This window comes from Dendrobates tinctorius, unplaced genomic scaffold (assembly GCF_039654945.1).
Source record: "Dendrobates tinctorius isolate UK_male_01 unplaced genomic scaffold, ASM3965494v1 ptg000022l, whole genome shotgun sequence".
Classification (NCBI taxonomy): domain Eukaryota; kingdom Metazoa; phylum Chordata; class Amphibia; order Anura; family Dendrobatidae; genus Dendrobates; species Dendrobates tinctorius.
The window spans coordinates 115,407,718-115,424,986 of record NW_027361690.1 but is presented as its reverse complement, the minus strand read 5'-3'; the positions used below and the strand labels follow the sequence as shown (position 1 = coordinate 115,424,986).

At 43.2% G+C, this 17,269-nt stretch overlaps 1 protein-coding gene across 1 annotated transcript in view; it reads right to left on the bottom strand.

The window, feature by feature from the left end:
* Positions 1-6,785: 6,785 nt before the first annotated feature.
* Positions 6,786-17,269, bottom strand: part of TACR1 (tachykinin receptor 1) — a 365,547-nt gene continuing 355,063 nt past the window's right edge. The window contains exon 6 of the mRNA XM_073569066.1: positions 6,786-11,019. Within this exon, the coding sequence (XP_073425167.1) occupies positions 10,883-11,019 (137 nt within the window). The 3' untranslated portion in view covers positions 6,786-10,882. The remainder of the gene's footprint in view (positions 11,020-17,269) is intronic.

The following is a 17,269-nucleotide window of genomic DNA, read 5'->3' as shown; positions in this document are numbered from 1 at the left end:
ATGTATGTAGCATGTAGTATGTATGTAGCATGCATGTAGCATGCATGTAGTATGTATGTAGTATGTATGTAGCATGTAGTATGTATGTAGCATGCATGTAGCATGCATGTAGTATGTATGTAGTATGTATGTAGCATGTAGTATGTATGTAGCATGTAGTATGTATGTAGCATGCATGTAGTATGTATGTAGTATGTATGTAGTATGTATGTAGCATGTAGTATGTATGTAGCATGCATGTAGCATGCATGTAGTATGTATGTAGTATGTATGTAGCATGTAGTATGTATGTAGCATGTAGTATGTATGTAGCATGCATGTAGCATGCATGTAGTATGTATGTAGTATGTATGTAGCATGTAGTATGTATGTAGCATGTAGTATGTATGTAGCATGCATGTAGTATGTATGTAGTATGTATGTAGTATTTTTTTTTTTTTTTTTTTTTAACATTTAACACATTAGCCGGATGATGGGACTACTACTGTCCCATCATTGGTTAATGTGTCAATCACTGTCATGGTAGCAGGCATCGCCCGATGGGACTTGTAGTCCCATCGGACGATGCCTGCACAGACCCCCGAAGCCTGCACAGACCACTGGCAGGCCGGCACAGCCCCCCGGCAGGCCGGCACAGCCCCCCGGAGCCTGCACAGACCACCGGCAGGCCGGCACAGCCCCCCGGCAGGCCGGCACAGCCCACCGGAGCCTGCACAGACCACCGGCAGGCCGGCACAGCCCACCGGAGCCTGCACAGACCACCGGCAGGCCGGCACAGCCCCCCGGCAGGCCGGCACAGACCACCGGAGCCTGCACAGACCCCCTGGCAGGCCGGCACAGCCCCCCGAAAGGCCCGTACAGACCCCAGAGAGGCTGTACAAGGCAAAAACAGGGTTTTTCTTATTCCGATACCGGAAGTCCCATAGACTTGAATGGGACTTCCGGTATCGGAATCGGCGATACCGATACTTTTTTTAAAGATCGGCCGATCCATTCCGATCCGATACTTTGAAGTATCGGACGGTATCGCTCAACTCTATATGGGACCAATGATTTTGTATGGAGAAATAGATGGGCCTCGTCATGAGATGTAAAAAGTGAGGTATTTTTCATTGTACTATACCGCTATTTCTCTGCCGTATCGGAGCATGATGAGTTGAGGTATGTGTTAAAGGGGCGCTCTTTCGCCCAGGGCACATGAAAACCTGCAGCCAGCCCTCCCCCCCCACAAATTTAGCCAAATAACCCCCATTTTTCAGTGCGTAACTTGTATTATGAAGTTAATTAAGGTTGACAAGCTTAAGTAAGAAGAATTGATGCTTTTGGCATTCAAATGGGCACTGTAGGTGTGTTTCCTGTCCTCCTCTCACTGCCGACTTTTATTCCCCATTGACTTACATTGGGTTTCGTGTTTCGGGACGACCCCGACTTTTCCCTATAATCGGACGATCTTGCTCGACCCGACTTTTGGAAAAGTCGGGTTTCACGAAACGAAACGCGACCCTAAAAAACCAAAAGTCGCTCAGCTCTAATACTCACGTTTGCCACCACCGTTTTTGCTCCACTAATCTTCACTCTCCTTCGCTATCCCCAAACCCCTGCACCCTTAAACCAAATAACTATCTCCCCCTCCTTCTTACCCCCCCACCCCACTTTATCTGCAGACATACTCCTTAACCTCAGGCCTCTCCTACTAACATACAATACAAGACGATCACTCTCCTTCACCCACCTGCTTTCCCTTTCTCTGCTTCTTCTCACTGCTGGTGACATATCCCCCAATCCTGGCCCCCCTGCCTCACACATCCCACTAATTCTCACCCCTATCTTTCTCACACTAAGAGAAACTACGGCAATCCCTCACACTTAAAACCAGTGCCACTGACCCCTTCCCTCCAGCACCCTCTTTCTGGGGCACTTTGGAATGCTCGCTCCATCTGCAGAAAGCTCCACGTGATCCACAACCTCTTTACCTCCCGCAACCTTTCCTTCCTGGCCCTCACTGAGACCTGGTTGACACCCCCTGACACGGCCTCCCCTGCCACACTGAGTTATGGCGGCCTCCACTTTACCCACACTCCTCGCCCTGGCAACAGACATGGTGGAGGAGTGGTTTTCCTCCTTTCTAAAAACTGCTCCTTCAACCCTATCCAACCCCCAGCATCCCTGATCCTCCCTTCTTTCGAGGTTCACTGTCCGTATCTACTCTCCCTCTAATCTCCAAATGGCTGTCATATACCGACCACCTGGCTCAGCCACTACCTTCATTGACCAATTTTCCACCTGGCTCCTCCACTTTCTCTCTCCCGACGATCATCATGGGGGACTTCAACATCCCCACTGACACCCACCAACCAGCAGCCTCCAAACTCCTGTCACTTACCTCATCCTTTGGACTTACTCAGTGGTCCTCCACAGCCACCCACACAGATGGACATACATTAGACCTCATCTTCACCCGCCTCTGTTCCCTATCTAATCTCACAACCTCTCCGTTCCCCCTATCTGACCACCATCTACTCACCTTCTCATCCTTGTCCTTCTCACCTGCCCCCCATGTCCAGCCACTAGCACATCCTCGCAGTAACCTCGCACACCTAGACATTCACAGACTCTCAGACTCTCTTTTACCTCTGTCCTCCATATCTTCACTCCACAACACGGACAGTGCCACTGCTTTCTACAACGCCACCCTCACATCAGCCATAGACTCAGTCGCTCCTCTCATGCATGGCAAAGTGCGACAAACCAATAGGCAACCCTGGCACAACAACCTCACCAAAAAACTTTGACAAGCATCCAGGGTCGCAGAATGGCGTTGGAAGAAAACATGCCTGCCAGACGACTTCACTGCTTTCAAACAAGCTACACTTGCCTTTAACCCTTTAAGCCCCAAGGGTGGTTTGCACGTTAATAACCAGGCCAATTTTTACAATTCTGACCACTGTCCCTTTATGAGGTAATAACTCTAAAACGCTTCCATGGATCCCAGTGATTCTGACAATGTTTTCTCGTGACATATTGTAGTTCATGTTAGTGGTAAAATTTCATTCAAATAACTTGCGTTTATTTGTGAAAAAAACGGAAATTTGGCGAAAATTTTGAAAATTTTGCAATTTTCCAACTTTGAATTTTTATGCCCTTAAATCACAGAGATACAGCGCACAAAAAACTTAATAAATAACATTTCCCACATGTTTACTTTACATCAGCACAATTTTGGAACCAAAATTTTTTTTTGTTAGGAAGTTATAAGGGTTAAAAATTGACCAGCGATTTCTGATTTTTGCAACACCATTTTATTTTTAGGGACCACATCACATTTGAAGCCACTTTGAGGGGTCTATATGATAGAAAATACCCAAAAGTGACACCATTCTAGAAACTGCACCCCTTAAGGTGCTCAAAACCACATTCAAGAAGTTTATTAACCCTTTAGGTGCGTCACAGGAATTTTTTGAATATTTAAAAAAAAATGAACATTTAACTTTTTTTCACAAAAAAAATACTTCAGGTTCAATTTTTTTTATTTTACCAAGGGTAACAGGAGAAATTGGACTGCAAAAGTTAATGTGCAATTTGTCCTGAGTACGCTGATACCTGATATGTGGGGGGAACCACTGTTTCAGCGCATGGCAGACCTCAGTAGGGAAGGAGCGCCGTTTGACTTTTTCAATGCAAAATTGGCTGGAATTCAGATCGGACGCCATGTCGCGTTTGGAGAGCCCCTGATGTACCTAAACAGTGGAAACCCCCCCAAATGACCCCATTTTGGAATCTAGACCCCCAAGGAACTTATCTAGATATGTGTTGAGAACTTTGAACCCACAAGGGCTTCACAGAAGTTTATAACGCCCGGGCGTGAAAATAAATCATATTTTTTCCACAAACATGATCTTTTCACCCCCAATTTTTATTTTTCCAAGGGTAAGAGGACCCTAAAAGTTATTGTGCAATTTGTCCTGAGTATGCTGATACCCCATATGTGGGTGTAAATGACTATTTGGGCGCATAGCAGAGCTCGGAAGGGAAGCAGCGCCATTTGACGTTTTGGGCTGGAATTGAGATCAGACACCATGTCGGGATTGGAAAACCCCTGATGTACCAAAACAGTGGAAACCCCCCACAAATGACACCATTTTGGAATCTAGATCCCCCAAGGAACTTATCTAGATGTGTGGCGAGAAGTTTGAACCCCCAAGGGCTTCACAGAAGTTTATAACATACAGCCATACAATTAAAAAATCATATTTTTTCCACAAAAATGATCTTTTCACCCTCAATTCTTATTTTTCCAAGAGTAACAGGACCCTAAAAGATATTGTGCAATTTGTCCTGAGTGCGCTGATACCCCACATGTGGGGGTAAACCACTATTTGGGCGCATGGCAGAGCTCGGAAGGGAAGCAGCACCATTTGACGTTTTTGGCTGGAATTGAGATCGGACACCATGTCGCGTTTGGAAAGCCCCTGATGTACCAAAACAGTAGAAAGCCCCCACAAATGACAACATTTTGGAAACTAGACCCCCCAAGGAACTTATCTAGATGTGTGGTGAGCACTTTGAACCCCCCCAGTGCTTCACAGAAGTTTATAACGCCCGGGCGTGAAAATAAAAAAATCATATTTTTTCCACAAACATGATCTTTTAGTCACCAATTTTTTCATTTTCCCAAGGGTACCAGGAGAAATTGGACCCCAAAAGTTGTTGTCCAATTTGTCCTGAGTACGCTGATACCTCATATGTGGGAGAAAACTACTGTATGGGCACACGTCGGGGCTCGGAAGGGAAGTAGTGACGTTTTGGAATGTAGACTTTGATGGCATGGTCTGCGGGTGTCATGTTGCTTTTGGAGAGCCCCTGATGTACCTAATCAGTGGAAAACCCCCACAAGTGACCCCATTTTCGAAACTAGACCCCCTAATGAACTTATCTAGATGTGTGGTGAGCACTTTGAACCCCCTAGTGCTTCACAGAAGTTTATAACGACCGGGCGTGAAAATAAAAATATCGTATTTTTTCAACAAACATCTTTTAGTCCCCATATTTTTTCCACAAACATGATCTTTTAGTCACCAATTTTTTTATTTTCCCAAGGGTAGCAGGAGAAATTGGACCCCAAAAGTTGTTGTCCAATTTGTACTGAGTACGCTGACACCCCATATGTGGGAGAAAACTACTGTATGGGGACACGTCGGGGCTCGGAAGGGAAGTAGTGACTTTTTTGATCGCTTTTTATTCCGATTTTTTGGGACGCAGAATGAACAAAAACCAGCGTTTCATGAATTACTTTTGGGGGGGTGCGTTTACACCGTTCCGCGTGCGGTAAAATTGATAAAGCGTTTTTATTCTTCGGGTCAGTACGGTTACAGCGATACCTCATTTAGGTCTTTTTTTAATATTTTGTCGGTTTTTTGCAATTAAAACAATTTTATATAAAAAATATTTATTTTTGCATAGCTTTATTCTGAGAGCTATAACTTTTTTATTTTTTTGCGGATGATGCTGTATGGTGGCTCGTTTTTTGCGGGACAAGATGACGTTTTCAGAGGTACCATGGATATTTATATGCGTCTTTTTGGTCGCGCGTTATTGCACTTTTTGTTCGGTGGTATGATAATAAATCATTATTTTTTGCTTCGTTTTTTATTTTTATTTTTTAAGGGGTTCGCTAAAGGGGTTAACTAATGGGACAGTTTTTTTTACTAATCTATTTAGAGATTTTTTAAAATTATTTTTTACACTTTTTTTTTTTTAACTTTATTACATAGTCCCAGGTGGGACATCACTGTCCTGTGACAGATCGCATCTGTCTAATGGCAGAAAGGGGTTAAATCAGCCCTCACCTCTGCTAAACAGACCTATTTCACAAACCTTGTTTCTTCACTATCCCACAACCCAAAACAACTGTTCAGCACATTCAACTCTCTCCTCCGCCCTCCAACTCCCCTCATCTCTGCTGAGGACTTTGCCACCTACTTCAAAAACAAGATTGACCAAACAAGGCAAACCTTTACAGTTCCACCACCCCAACCGCTCCACATACCAGACCTCTGCTCCTCCCTAATAACCTCCCTCTCCAACATCACTGAAGGAGAGCTTACTCATCTCCTTTCCAAATCACGCCTCACCACCTGTGCACTTGACCCCATCTGTTATGAGCTTATTTTCTGCTCCAGCAGTTGAGAGTTCTCCTTCCGTTCTCCCTCTGGTGGTGACAGGAGGTAGCAAAGTTGGTTTAATTGGTAGTGATCTGCCACCTGGTGAGGAGGATAACGGGTCCCGTTGAAGCGCAGTAGCACGAAACGGCCATAGTCCGTACTTTGCACATTTCTCCCGTGCTGATGCCTGCATATTCCTGAATAAAGCCTTGCATCATTGAATGGTGAGTGCATCCTTCATTCCTTTGCATTTGGATATTCGATATTATGGCTATATGGATTGAGCACCCGTTCTAACCTCTTGGATTGCATTTTGAGGTTGGGGCGGCACAGCGGTGCTAAGTTTTTTCTTTCACTTGGCATTTATGTATATGCCCGAGAATGAGAAACCAGATCTATTGTCTCTGGGACTAAGCAGCGCTCAGGAATATGTTGCTGCTACATAGAAAGCAGAATGAAAATATTAAAGTACTAGAAAGCTCTTTCCCTTGAGTACTCAATGCATGCCAGACAAAGTCAATTCAGTGAATGAATGCACATTTTTTTGGTAACACCTCGTGACGCTCCCTGCATTCACGATGTTTCGATTTCTTTCCACAAACAGACAACACAAAATTGAAGGACTCATTGAAATAATTCACATTTACTTTTCACAAAATAAACCACACGATTGTCACTTAGCACAGAATAAAAAAGAGTCACATCTTTGCACCCTGCAGAGAGTACACTGGTAAGTACCTTCTTGTATATTCTGCTTCTGTAAACCCATCGATTTGTAAGAAAAGCTGTTGATTTGTAAGAGGTAGATCCCATTTTACAGTAGAGGAAACAAACAAAGACAAAACGATCATGTAAGCAGGACATCAGTTGTTTGTGTTTTAAAGCATAGTGAACTTTAAAGGCATTTTCAGAGGACATGTCGTTAATTTATGATGGCGGGGATTCTACTTCCCGGAGCTCATAGTGATTAAAGGAAAGAAGGCACAATGTCAAATCCATGTCCACGTGAGTGCGGCTATGCTTGGCACTGCAGCTCAGACCTTTCAAGTAAATAAGGGTGAGGCGCAGTATCAGGCATGGCCAACCTTAGATTGAAGTTACTCTTTCTGGTGTTGGCGTTGAAGAGGTTGTCCACTAGCTGAACAACCCCTTCTTAAAGGGAACCTGTCAGCAGGACTGTGCTCAGTAAGCTACATGCAGAGTCAGGTCGGTGCTGTTATACTTATTAAAATGATATCTTGGTTGGTGAAATCTGTCTTGTGGTTGTTATGTAATCTTTATTTTCAGTTTTGAGTTAATGATATGCTCGTGCGTCAGGGCGGCCTGTGGGGGGTCTTTATGTGGTGCTCTGATTAGGCATTCATAATGAAGACTGCTGACAGGTCACTGATCCCTCACTAACCTGCCCCCTAGTTTACATAAACCTCTTCTGTAGGCACGCACCAGCCATGGCACCTGCACTGTAGCATAATTGCATATGTACTGTGCATATAATTATTATAGTTAATGTTATCCTGATATTTTAAAAAAAATCCAGTAGCAGCTATTGGTGCATATAGAGATGGTCCGATAGCTGCTACTGCGCTTCGGGGTGGCCTGTGGACAGGTCTTTCCTTGGTTTCTCTGGCTTAGAGCAGGATGATAAGACTCTGCTTACAGTCCCGCCCCAGAGCACGGGCATCCCATTAACTGAAAACTGAATACACAAGAACCACAAGACGGATTTTTTCACCGCAGTTATCATTTTAATCAGTATAATTCTGCCAACCTGACAGTGTCTGTAGTTTACTTTACAAAATCCTTCTGACAGATTCACTGTAAATAAAGTCACCCTTATAACATAGAAACACCATATACCCACCACCCATACAGGTGTCATCCTGGCAATGTTAGCACTGGATCCCGGGGCACGTGCCCCATAGTTATGCCACGTGAGCCCTGCAGCTGATCAGCGGTCCATATTAGACTTCTTTATTCATTTTTTTGGGCTGAAGGTGTGAACGTCAGACAAAAAGAAGTGAGCGTGCAGCAGCCATTAGCAGGCATCACAGGGCATAACAATGTCACATGAGCCCCAGGAGACCCAGCGCCAAAATCGTTGGAACAGTGCTGCTACAGGAGTCGAGTATAAAGTGTTTTTTTAATTAGGGAGGCTACTTTATTTAAAAAAGGGGGTCAAGTAGTGGACAACACATTTAAGAATAAAATATAATTAGAATCCCTCTAAAGACGACATTCGTGGTCATAGATTTTCAAATTACAATAATATCTTAATAGTTTCTGGTGTAAATTATTGTCTGCCATATGTGATAAAAACAAAACAGGCGATGACACAATTGAGGCCAATCACTCATTGTTCCTGCAAATTTGACTGTATGTGTATGGTGCATAAAATATTATATTATATTTTCTAGTAATATTATGTTTACAATGTTGCAAAAGCCAATACTCTTTTTAGACACTTAAATGGAATGTTTCATAAGAAAATGACATACTGTTTAAATCAGGTTTTTGTTTTTAGGCTAAAAGTTTGTTAATGTTTTTTGTTTTGTTTTTTTAACTTTTTTTCTCCATATCATGTACAAAAAAAGAAATATAAATTTTGCAATTTTCTCACTGTCCACTGGGGACAATCTAGATTCATACTTACTGTTCTTTCAGAAAATACACAAGTACATTAGCAGCAATATAGTGTCTCAGTCCCTATCTTTTGTACTGAAGCATCTACTGAGCATGTGCAAAGGTCATTGTGAAGGGAGGGGGAGCAAGGTCTGCTGTGCCATCGCCTACTGTAATTGGGGGATCCTGCATAATAATGTGACAATAATGATACAGGAAGTATGAGTCTAAAATAACATTAGTGGTCAATGTGAAGATTGAAAGATTTCCTTTTTTTTTCAATATATCTACAAAATCGTAATTTTAAACAACAGATCTTTTCTTGATGATACAATCTCGTTAGGTGCCCTGCTATTAGGTAGTTCTAACATGTCGAGTTACAGAAGCTTTATGGGTTTGCCCAGTCTTAAACTACAAGTCTGCAGTCACTCTATGTGACTGTACACATGTGAAACCTCACATTGCGCACACTGTGTGCGGTACGGGTTCTCAGGTGCCAGCACTGAGAGAGGAGGGGGTATGTCTGCAACTATGTGATTTGCATTCATGCGGCCACCTGCCCACTAGACTGTATCCGGCCTCTCTCAATGCAAGTGTATTGAGCGTGGCTGGAAACAGTCTTGTTGGAATGTGGCCTGGAAGTATGCAAATCGCCCACTTGACTACTTGCTGCTAATGCTGGCACTGGAGAGTCCTCACATCACAGTGTGCATGATATGAGAACTCACAAGTCTATAGTCACAGAGTGACTGCAGACGTGTAGTTTAAGATAAGACAATTCCTTTAAGTGCTTGGACATTGAATGATTTCCATTTGTTGTGGATTTCATTGTAGAAAGCTCTAGTTGCTATAAAAAGTCATGGCAAATATGTGCGATTGTCACATTGGTTTTTGCAACATAGTGGCAGCCAATAAAGGGAATCTGTAAGTAGGATCAGCCCCCTTAAGCTATCTATATGGCATGTAGGTCATGGCCATAGGAAGCTAAATAAACTGGTCTATGGGCTGGACACTGGTTTGTAGGAGAATCTGCCTCCAGAGATTATTATGAATAAAAGGAGTTACTAGTATGATATGTAACTAACAGAGGACAGAAGAACTGCACTTTGTCTTATGACAAATAACTTAGCAGCTGCAGCTTTCACACCTCTGCTGAATATGCAAACCTGGCTGCCTGTCAAATGGAAGGTTAAGCTGAGAGGAACCTGCATATGTGTCAGGTATAATCACACACAGCTCTGCAGTGGGATCGAGAGAGCGGAATGCTGCCATTACACATCACACTGGTAATTCACTGGTACTACACTCTGGTAATTGCCATTGCACATCACACTGGTAACATAGATCTTCCTGAGAATCTGCCTCCAGAGCTTATCTTACATATAGGGGGTTATGTAAAGCTCTGGAGGCAGATTCTCAGAAAGATCCATGTCCAGCCCATAGACCTAGCAGCTCATGAAACATAGCAAAAAAAGTGAATTTCTCTGGCGTAAGATGTTGGATCACAGATAACAAGGTATCTTTTTTTTCAACTTTCTATGACCTAGACTTAGAAAGATGACTCCTACTGACAGATTCCCTTTAACTGGTCAGATGGCCGGACATGACATTAGTAGACTTCTAAATCTAATAAAGTAGACATCATCTACAACTGAATTCTCCATTATTTTCCCCCAGAGGTTTATCATCATCTGAGCAAGGCTTCATAAAGCTAAATTGTTTACTTCTATGACATTGTTGAACATAAATGTTGATAAAAGTGATAAATGAAGCTTTCCTACTGGTTGTACTGATAGTGATCCTGAATACATTTCACAGTGCTGCTTAAACCTATATTTAGACTACAGTTTCATAAAATCCATATTTCTAAAATAGGCTTGACCCTTTTCATTTTGGGTCTTAGGTAAAATTAATCCAACATATATTATATGGTCTTGAGTTATAAAAAATAAAGTACACAAGTTTTCTATGTGGAATCTATCAAAACAACGGCCATAAACAAGTCCAAAAAAAGTTTGCAAAGCGTGAAATCTAAAGTTGTAACATAGAAAAATAAAAAACAGATTGTGCTTTGGTTTTCCATGTAATCACGTCCTCATTGCTCAGGGAGTCTCCTCCTTTGCTCCTTGTAGGGTGCCATTGTTTGCTGGGCTTTTCTGTTGACCATTCATGTTTTCATTTCTCCTAGACTCAGAGGGCTTTCTTGTTCTCATGTTATCAAGCTCTTTATGGTTCTCTCCTGTCATGACAATATGAGGAGGTTGTCACTCTTTGCCCATAAATATTACTGCTAAGATTGGATGGATACATACTGATTTTTGCAAGATTAGGTTTAATAAAGAACTCCACACTAATCACAAATAACAGACTACAAGCACTCCCAGCAAATATGATATCCCCTCTTTATAAATTTTTCTAAATACATAAGCATATCGTGTGTGTGCATAGTCTTACCTTGTGGAAGAGACTAACAGTCTACACATAAACCGCTGTGTAATCTGGCTAGCCTGATTTCAGCTCAAATGACCGAGAAGAGGACCACTGGAAACTGGGGAAGACCGTGATGAGCAACTAATTTAATGCAACTACACTACATCACATAGACAGAAGAGATTACAAGATGACATTTTAGATGTAGATCATTTTTAAAAGAGGTTGGCCACTACTTTTCTATTGATATTAATAGGATAGGCCATCAAAATCAGATCGGTGATGGTGCGACACCCGATATCACCACGATCAGCGGTCACCAGTGGCAGACGGAAGTTCTCAGAAACACAGAAGCTTGGTTAAAACTATAGGGGCCACTAAGTACTAGAGATCTAGAAGCTGGGCTGGACTCTATTTTTCCCCTGACTATAGATCTACCCCCCTTCACTATAGAAAATTACGGAACTACTGTGTTCTGCCAACATCTGATAACGTCTGGCTGTCGGAAACAAGTGATCGGTGAGGGTGATATGTGTCTCACCCAAGACCAGACATACCATTAGTATAACCTGTGCAGCCATACAGGGGCCCAAGAGGTAACAGAGCCCATTTCCACCTACAAAGCCCATGAAATTGTACATTATGATGAGCTATAGGACTGCGAAGGGCCCAAATATTGTTCTTACACAGGGGCCCTGTTCTGTTTGTGTCCACTACTGGTCACACTTCCACAGATCAGCTATGGATGGCTTATGAGAAATAAAGTCCAGCTCACCATGATTGCATCTTGAGGGTGTTAGGAGCACGGAAACACCTTGTCAAGACACGAAGAAAGCAGAAACGAGGAAAATCCAGCTCCACAAACTGTGATTCTTTTATTCACACGAAATATATGGAGGACATACAGAGTCAGCAATACAACTTTATATGACACGCGGCCACTCGATTATCCTCATTTCTGCATTACTGGCTTATCCCAAGGATAGGCCATCACATAAAAAGTAGAGATCAAAATATCTCTTAGTTGTAGAAATGTTAAAAATATTTTGTACTCTTACACATTTACGTTTGTAGAGGAAGAAAACGCGGAAAAATCAGTGGCAATTAAACAAATTGGATGGCTGCTAAACATCTGAACCCTTTGGTAGAGAAAACATTTTCCAAAAACTGATTCCACTGTTGGTAGATTTCATATCTAGCGATCAATTGCATTCACTAATGCTAGGAATACACTGGTGTAAGGCGTTGTCAGAAGGGGCCCCTTTGGTAAGGCTGAGTTCAGACACCTGTGTTACACATTCCGTATGCGGCATGCAACGCCCGCACCATTTCGGTGTGTCCTGACCTGCACTAAATGCCTCATATATGGCAGTTTATGAATGCATTATTCCGTTTTTAATGGCTTAAAAACTGTGATACATAACATAGGGCAAAAAAATTGCAAGTTGTATGCATACAATATATTTTTGGACCTATTGAGCTATTACTACATAATTTAAAAGCAGCAAATATAATATTTTATTCAAAAAAGTGTCTTAAAAAAATCTATAAAATAATCCTATAGAAAAGTATCAGTGTTTTTTTTTTTTATCCCTTTGCCTTTCCGTAGTTAACATCCCTCACATTGGCTAATGAAAAGAAAAATCAAATAAAAATAAATGGACCCGATTTGTCTACGCCGATCTTGATGAGGAGGTGTGCTGGAGTCAGACACTACTGATTTATGAAGAGGCACATTCCTCTTAGTGAACCATGAACCAGGAGCATCTGATGAGTGGTGTGCTCCTCCATGTGCGCCTCACACAAATTCTACTCCAGTTACTGTTGGAATAAGATTTGTTAAATAGCGAATGCTACGGCTTGTCATAAATTTGACGATCGGTACCACCAGTTGTGCCAGAATTTTGCGACTTTTCAATGCTTTTTAGCCTTGGTGAATCGGGCCAAATGTATATAAACTGTGTTATGTGAACCTGAAAAAAAGAGTTTGAAGGAGATCGGTGAAATTTTATAGATCTTCTTGAGGAGTAACTCAATGGTACTAGCTAGGAAGGCGTTATGAACCATTGTAGGAAAAATGTGGTGTAAAGAAGAGCCAAATCAATGACTTGTTCTAGATTATACATTTTGTGCATCTCGATAAACCTGTTCTGATTAATGTTTTTGCACTTTAAACTGTGCCCCATGAGTGTTCTGTATTCTCTAGTGGACAAATGGCACAGTATTTTCCTCCCAGAAGAAAGGATATGAGCGCAATTCATGGGTTTGTTTAGTAGATCATCATCACACGTTTGCAGGATGTATGGAAGCTGATTAGGCAGGTGATGGTGTGGGTTACGTCAGATAGGTGTTACGTCATGGGATAATTCTAGAAGCCTATTATTCACGTGTAAGATACCAGCTAGCGTTAGGTCAGGTTATATCACAAAGTTGTTCAATTATGTTTCAGAAAAAAAAATGGACCAAGAAGACCATTGTTAGCTGAGCTCCATGTGAGAAGTCACCAACAACAAATGCTAGAAGATAATAAATGTAGGACTTTTACTCCAAATCTTGTTCCCTCGTGTGACACTATATAATCTTTATTGGGTACTAGCTGAAGAGCCCGGCGCTGCCCGGGCATAGCAACTACGGTTAGTTATAACAAATTGTAATGATTATATCTATAGCTATAAAGCTGAGTGTAGAGACCCGCCCAATCCACATAGCCACATTCACTATAATATCCCACATCATCTCGTCAGCCAGAGCTACCAAACTATTACCCCTAATCTCCCACATCGTCCCGTCAGCAAGTGCCACCGGACTACTACCCCTAATATCCCACATCATCCCGTCAAAGCCACCGGACTACTACCCCTAATATCCAACATCATCCCATTAGCCAGAGCCACCGGACAATTACCACTAATATCCCACATCATCCCGTCACAGCCGCCGGACTACTACCCCTAATATCCCACATCATCCCGTCAGCCAGAGCCACCGGACAACTGCCACTAATATCCCACATCATCCCATCAGAGCCACCGGACTACTACCCATAATATCCCACATCATCTTGTCCCCCAGAACCACCAGACTACTACCACTAATATCCCACATCACCCCGTCAGCCAGAGCCACCGGACTACTACCCATAATATCCCACATCATCCCGTCAGCCAGAGCCACCGGACTACTACCCATAATATCCCACATCATCCTGTCAGCCAGAGCCACCGGACTTCTACCCCTAATATCCCACATCATCCCGTCAGCCAGAACCACCGGACTTCTACCCCTAATATCCCACATCATCCCGTCAGCCTGAACCACCGGAGTACAACCCCTAATATCCCACATCATCCCGTCAGCCAGAGCCACCGGACTACTCCCCCTAATATCCCACATCATCCCGTCAGTCTGGGGTCAGAACAAGAGCACTGAGTGGAACGGTCGTAACTTCCATACTGGGGATCCCTTTAAGAGAGGCCTGGGGTCAGTACCAAAGCGTAGAGTGGATTTGCCCTCACTTCCATACCGGGGATCCCTTTAAGAGAGGCCTGGGGTCAGTACCAAAGTGCAGAGTGGATTTGCCCTCACTTCCATACCGGGGATCCCTTTAAGAGGGGCATTGGGTCAGAACCAGAGCGCTCAGTGGATTTGCCCCAACTTCCTTACTGGGATCCCTTTAAGAGAGCCTGGGATCAGAACCAGAGCGCTGAGTGAATTTGCCCTTACTTGCATACCAATGATCCCTTTAATAGAACTCTGGGATCAGCATCAGAGAACTGAGGGATTTGCCCTAACTTCCATACAGGAGATCCCTTTAAGAGAGCCTTGGGTCAGTATCAGAGCATTTGAAGGCAATTGCCCTGACTTTCATACCGGGGATCCCTTTAAGAGAGGCCTGGGGTCAGAACCAAAGCGCTGGATGGATTTGCCCTGACTTAAAATACCGGAGATCCCTTTAAGAAAGGCCTGGGGTCAGTACCAAAGTGCAGTGTGGATTTACCCTAGCTTCCATACCAATGATCCCTTTAAGATACCCTGGGGTCTCTCTCTCCTTTTCCAGAGTTCTATTCCTTTAAATTTCATACACCGGCTACTGCGACGGATCCGTCCAAAAACTGGATCCGGTGCATCAGTTTTATATATATAGATAATGCATTTCTTGTTACTCCCAACTAATCAATACACAAGGAGGATATTTCAGTTACTGATGTTTTGGGACTGAATGAAAAGATTTTGCTTATCTAAGATTGGGGTCTTTGAACAGAATTTTTCTAATATTAGTGCACTTATACTCTTAGCACAGATCCAGCTGTTATCCTATTATACATATTAGAAATGATAAGGAAACGGATTGAACAAATTGTCCTAATTCTAAAACCATGATGTTAAGTTGAAGGAAGGCAGAGCAATGCATTCCCCATTGAGTAGTCTGTAACACTGAGCTTAAAGGGGAGCGGTCATGTAAAATAGAGCTTTTAACCTGCAGATATGGGGTAATATGCAGATTAATAGTGTTCTGCGGCGTCAGCACGTAGAGCCCCGCTGCCGGGAGGGGTTGAATTTTATTCCTTCCCCCGGCAGCGTTCGACTTCCAGTCATAGAGTCGGTGCCGAAACCATTTCATTCACCACTCTGTGACAAGTCTCTCAGTATTAGGGCCGGCTGTCAGTCAGTGTCGGGGGCACTGTTACATCCCCCACTCTCTATACACAGAGTGGTGACTGAAACCAAGCCAGTGTAAGGAAGTGAGGGCCTAGCCCTGTAAATATTGTTATTATGTATTAACAGTGTTCCTTACGTGTCTGTGTGCAGGATATATGTCATGTATATGTGTGTTTGCGGCCGCATGACAATAGTTAGAGAGAGAGTTAGTTGTAATATCATTAAGGGACACTAGATGGGCCACCGAGCATAACTGAGGGAACCTTTGGAGAGGGTTAATTTAGAGGAGTGGCTAGCCTGGACAAAAAGAAGGTAGCTTTTCCCTCATGAGTTAGTTGAGCCGGGGGTAGCCATACTGGACATTGGAGTACAGCAGATGCCTACAGCAGCAGTCAGTGAGGAAGGTCACTGGAGGTCCTACAGTTTGAGAATGGGAACTGCAGGACTAGGGAGACTCAGGAGTCTCAGCGGTCAAGTCAGCTAGCAAAGAAGAGCTGAAGTGACAACCAAGCCAGTCAATGGAATTGTAAACTAAGGGAGGCCCGTGGGAGAACCGCCTGTAGAAATGGCAGCTGGAGTACGGGAGCTTTGTGAAGAATCTAGTGAGCTGCAAATCTAGGACACGAACAGGAGCAACAGTGCCGTAAAGGGGTGAGCTGTAACGGATAAGTCAGGTACCTTCGTGGGCTGAAGTCGGTCTCAGGAAGAAGGGTCATAGTTCAGTGTTCACCGTGTTCCGTGTGACGTGTCCGCTTGCTTGTGTGGTTCATATGTGTGTAACGGAGGAAGAAGTGACATACTGCTGTAGATGAAGTTGTATTGCTGTTACCGAGTAAAGAGCCCTGTAGCCATTGTGGATATGCTGTGCCCTGAAGAGAATAAAACTGAGCTGTTTAAGTTGTTTCTAGCCTCTGTCTGCAGTCAATTGAGTGCCCAGAGTGAACAACATACCGGAGATGGAATAACCTCCAGCACAGTGAGTACTGGAGCGACCGAAGAAGCTACCACCCGGCGCCCATGGTATTACACCAGTACCGCCCCTATGATTGGAAGCCGAACACTGCCCGGGGGTAAAAAAAAATAGTTAATTTGCACCATACAGTGTTCGAACACTATAACCTTCAGATTAACCCAATATCTGCAGGTTAATAGAGTTATTTTACATGAGATTATCCCTTTAAAGGGAACCTGTCAGCAGTTTTTTAAACAATAAACTAATGTCATGTATCTAAAGTCCCTGTAATGGTTTTATAGGTCTATGACTCCATTTTATATAAATACATTTTCTTGCAAATGAGTGGCAAGGGCATGAGCTTGGCCATACTCTTACACTTCGGCTGCCTTTCTCACACTTTCCCCGCCCACTGTCGGCTTCTTGTCAATGACTGACAGGTCACTCT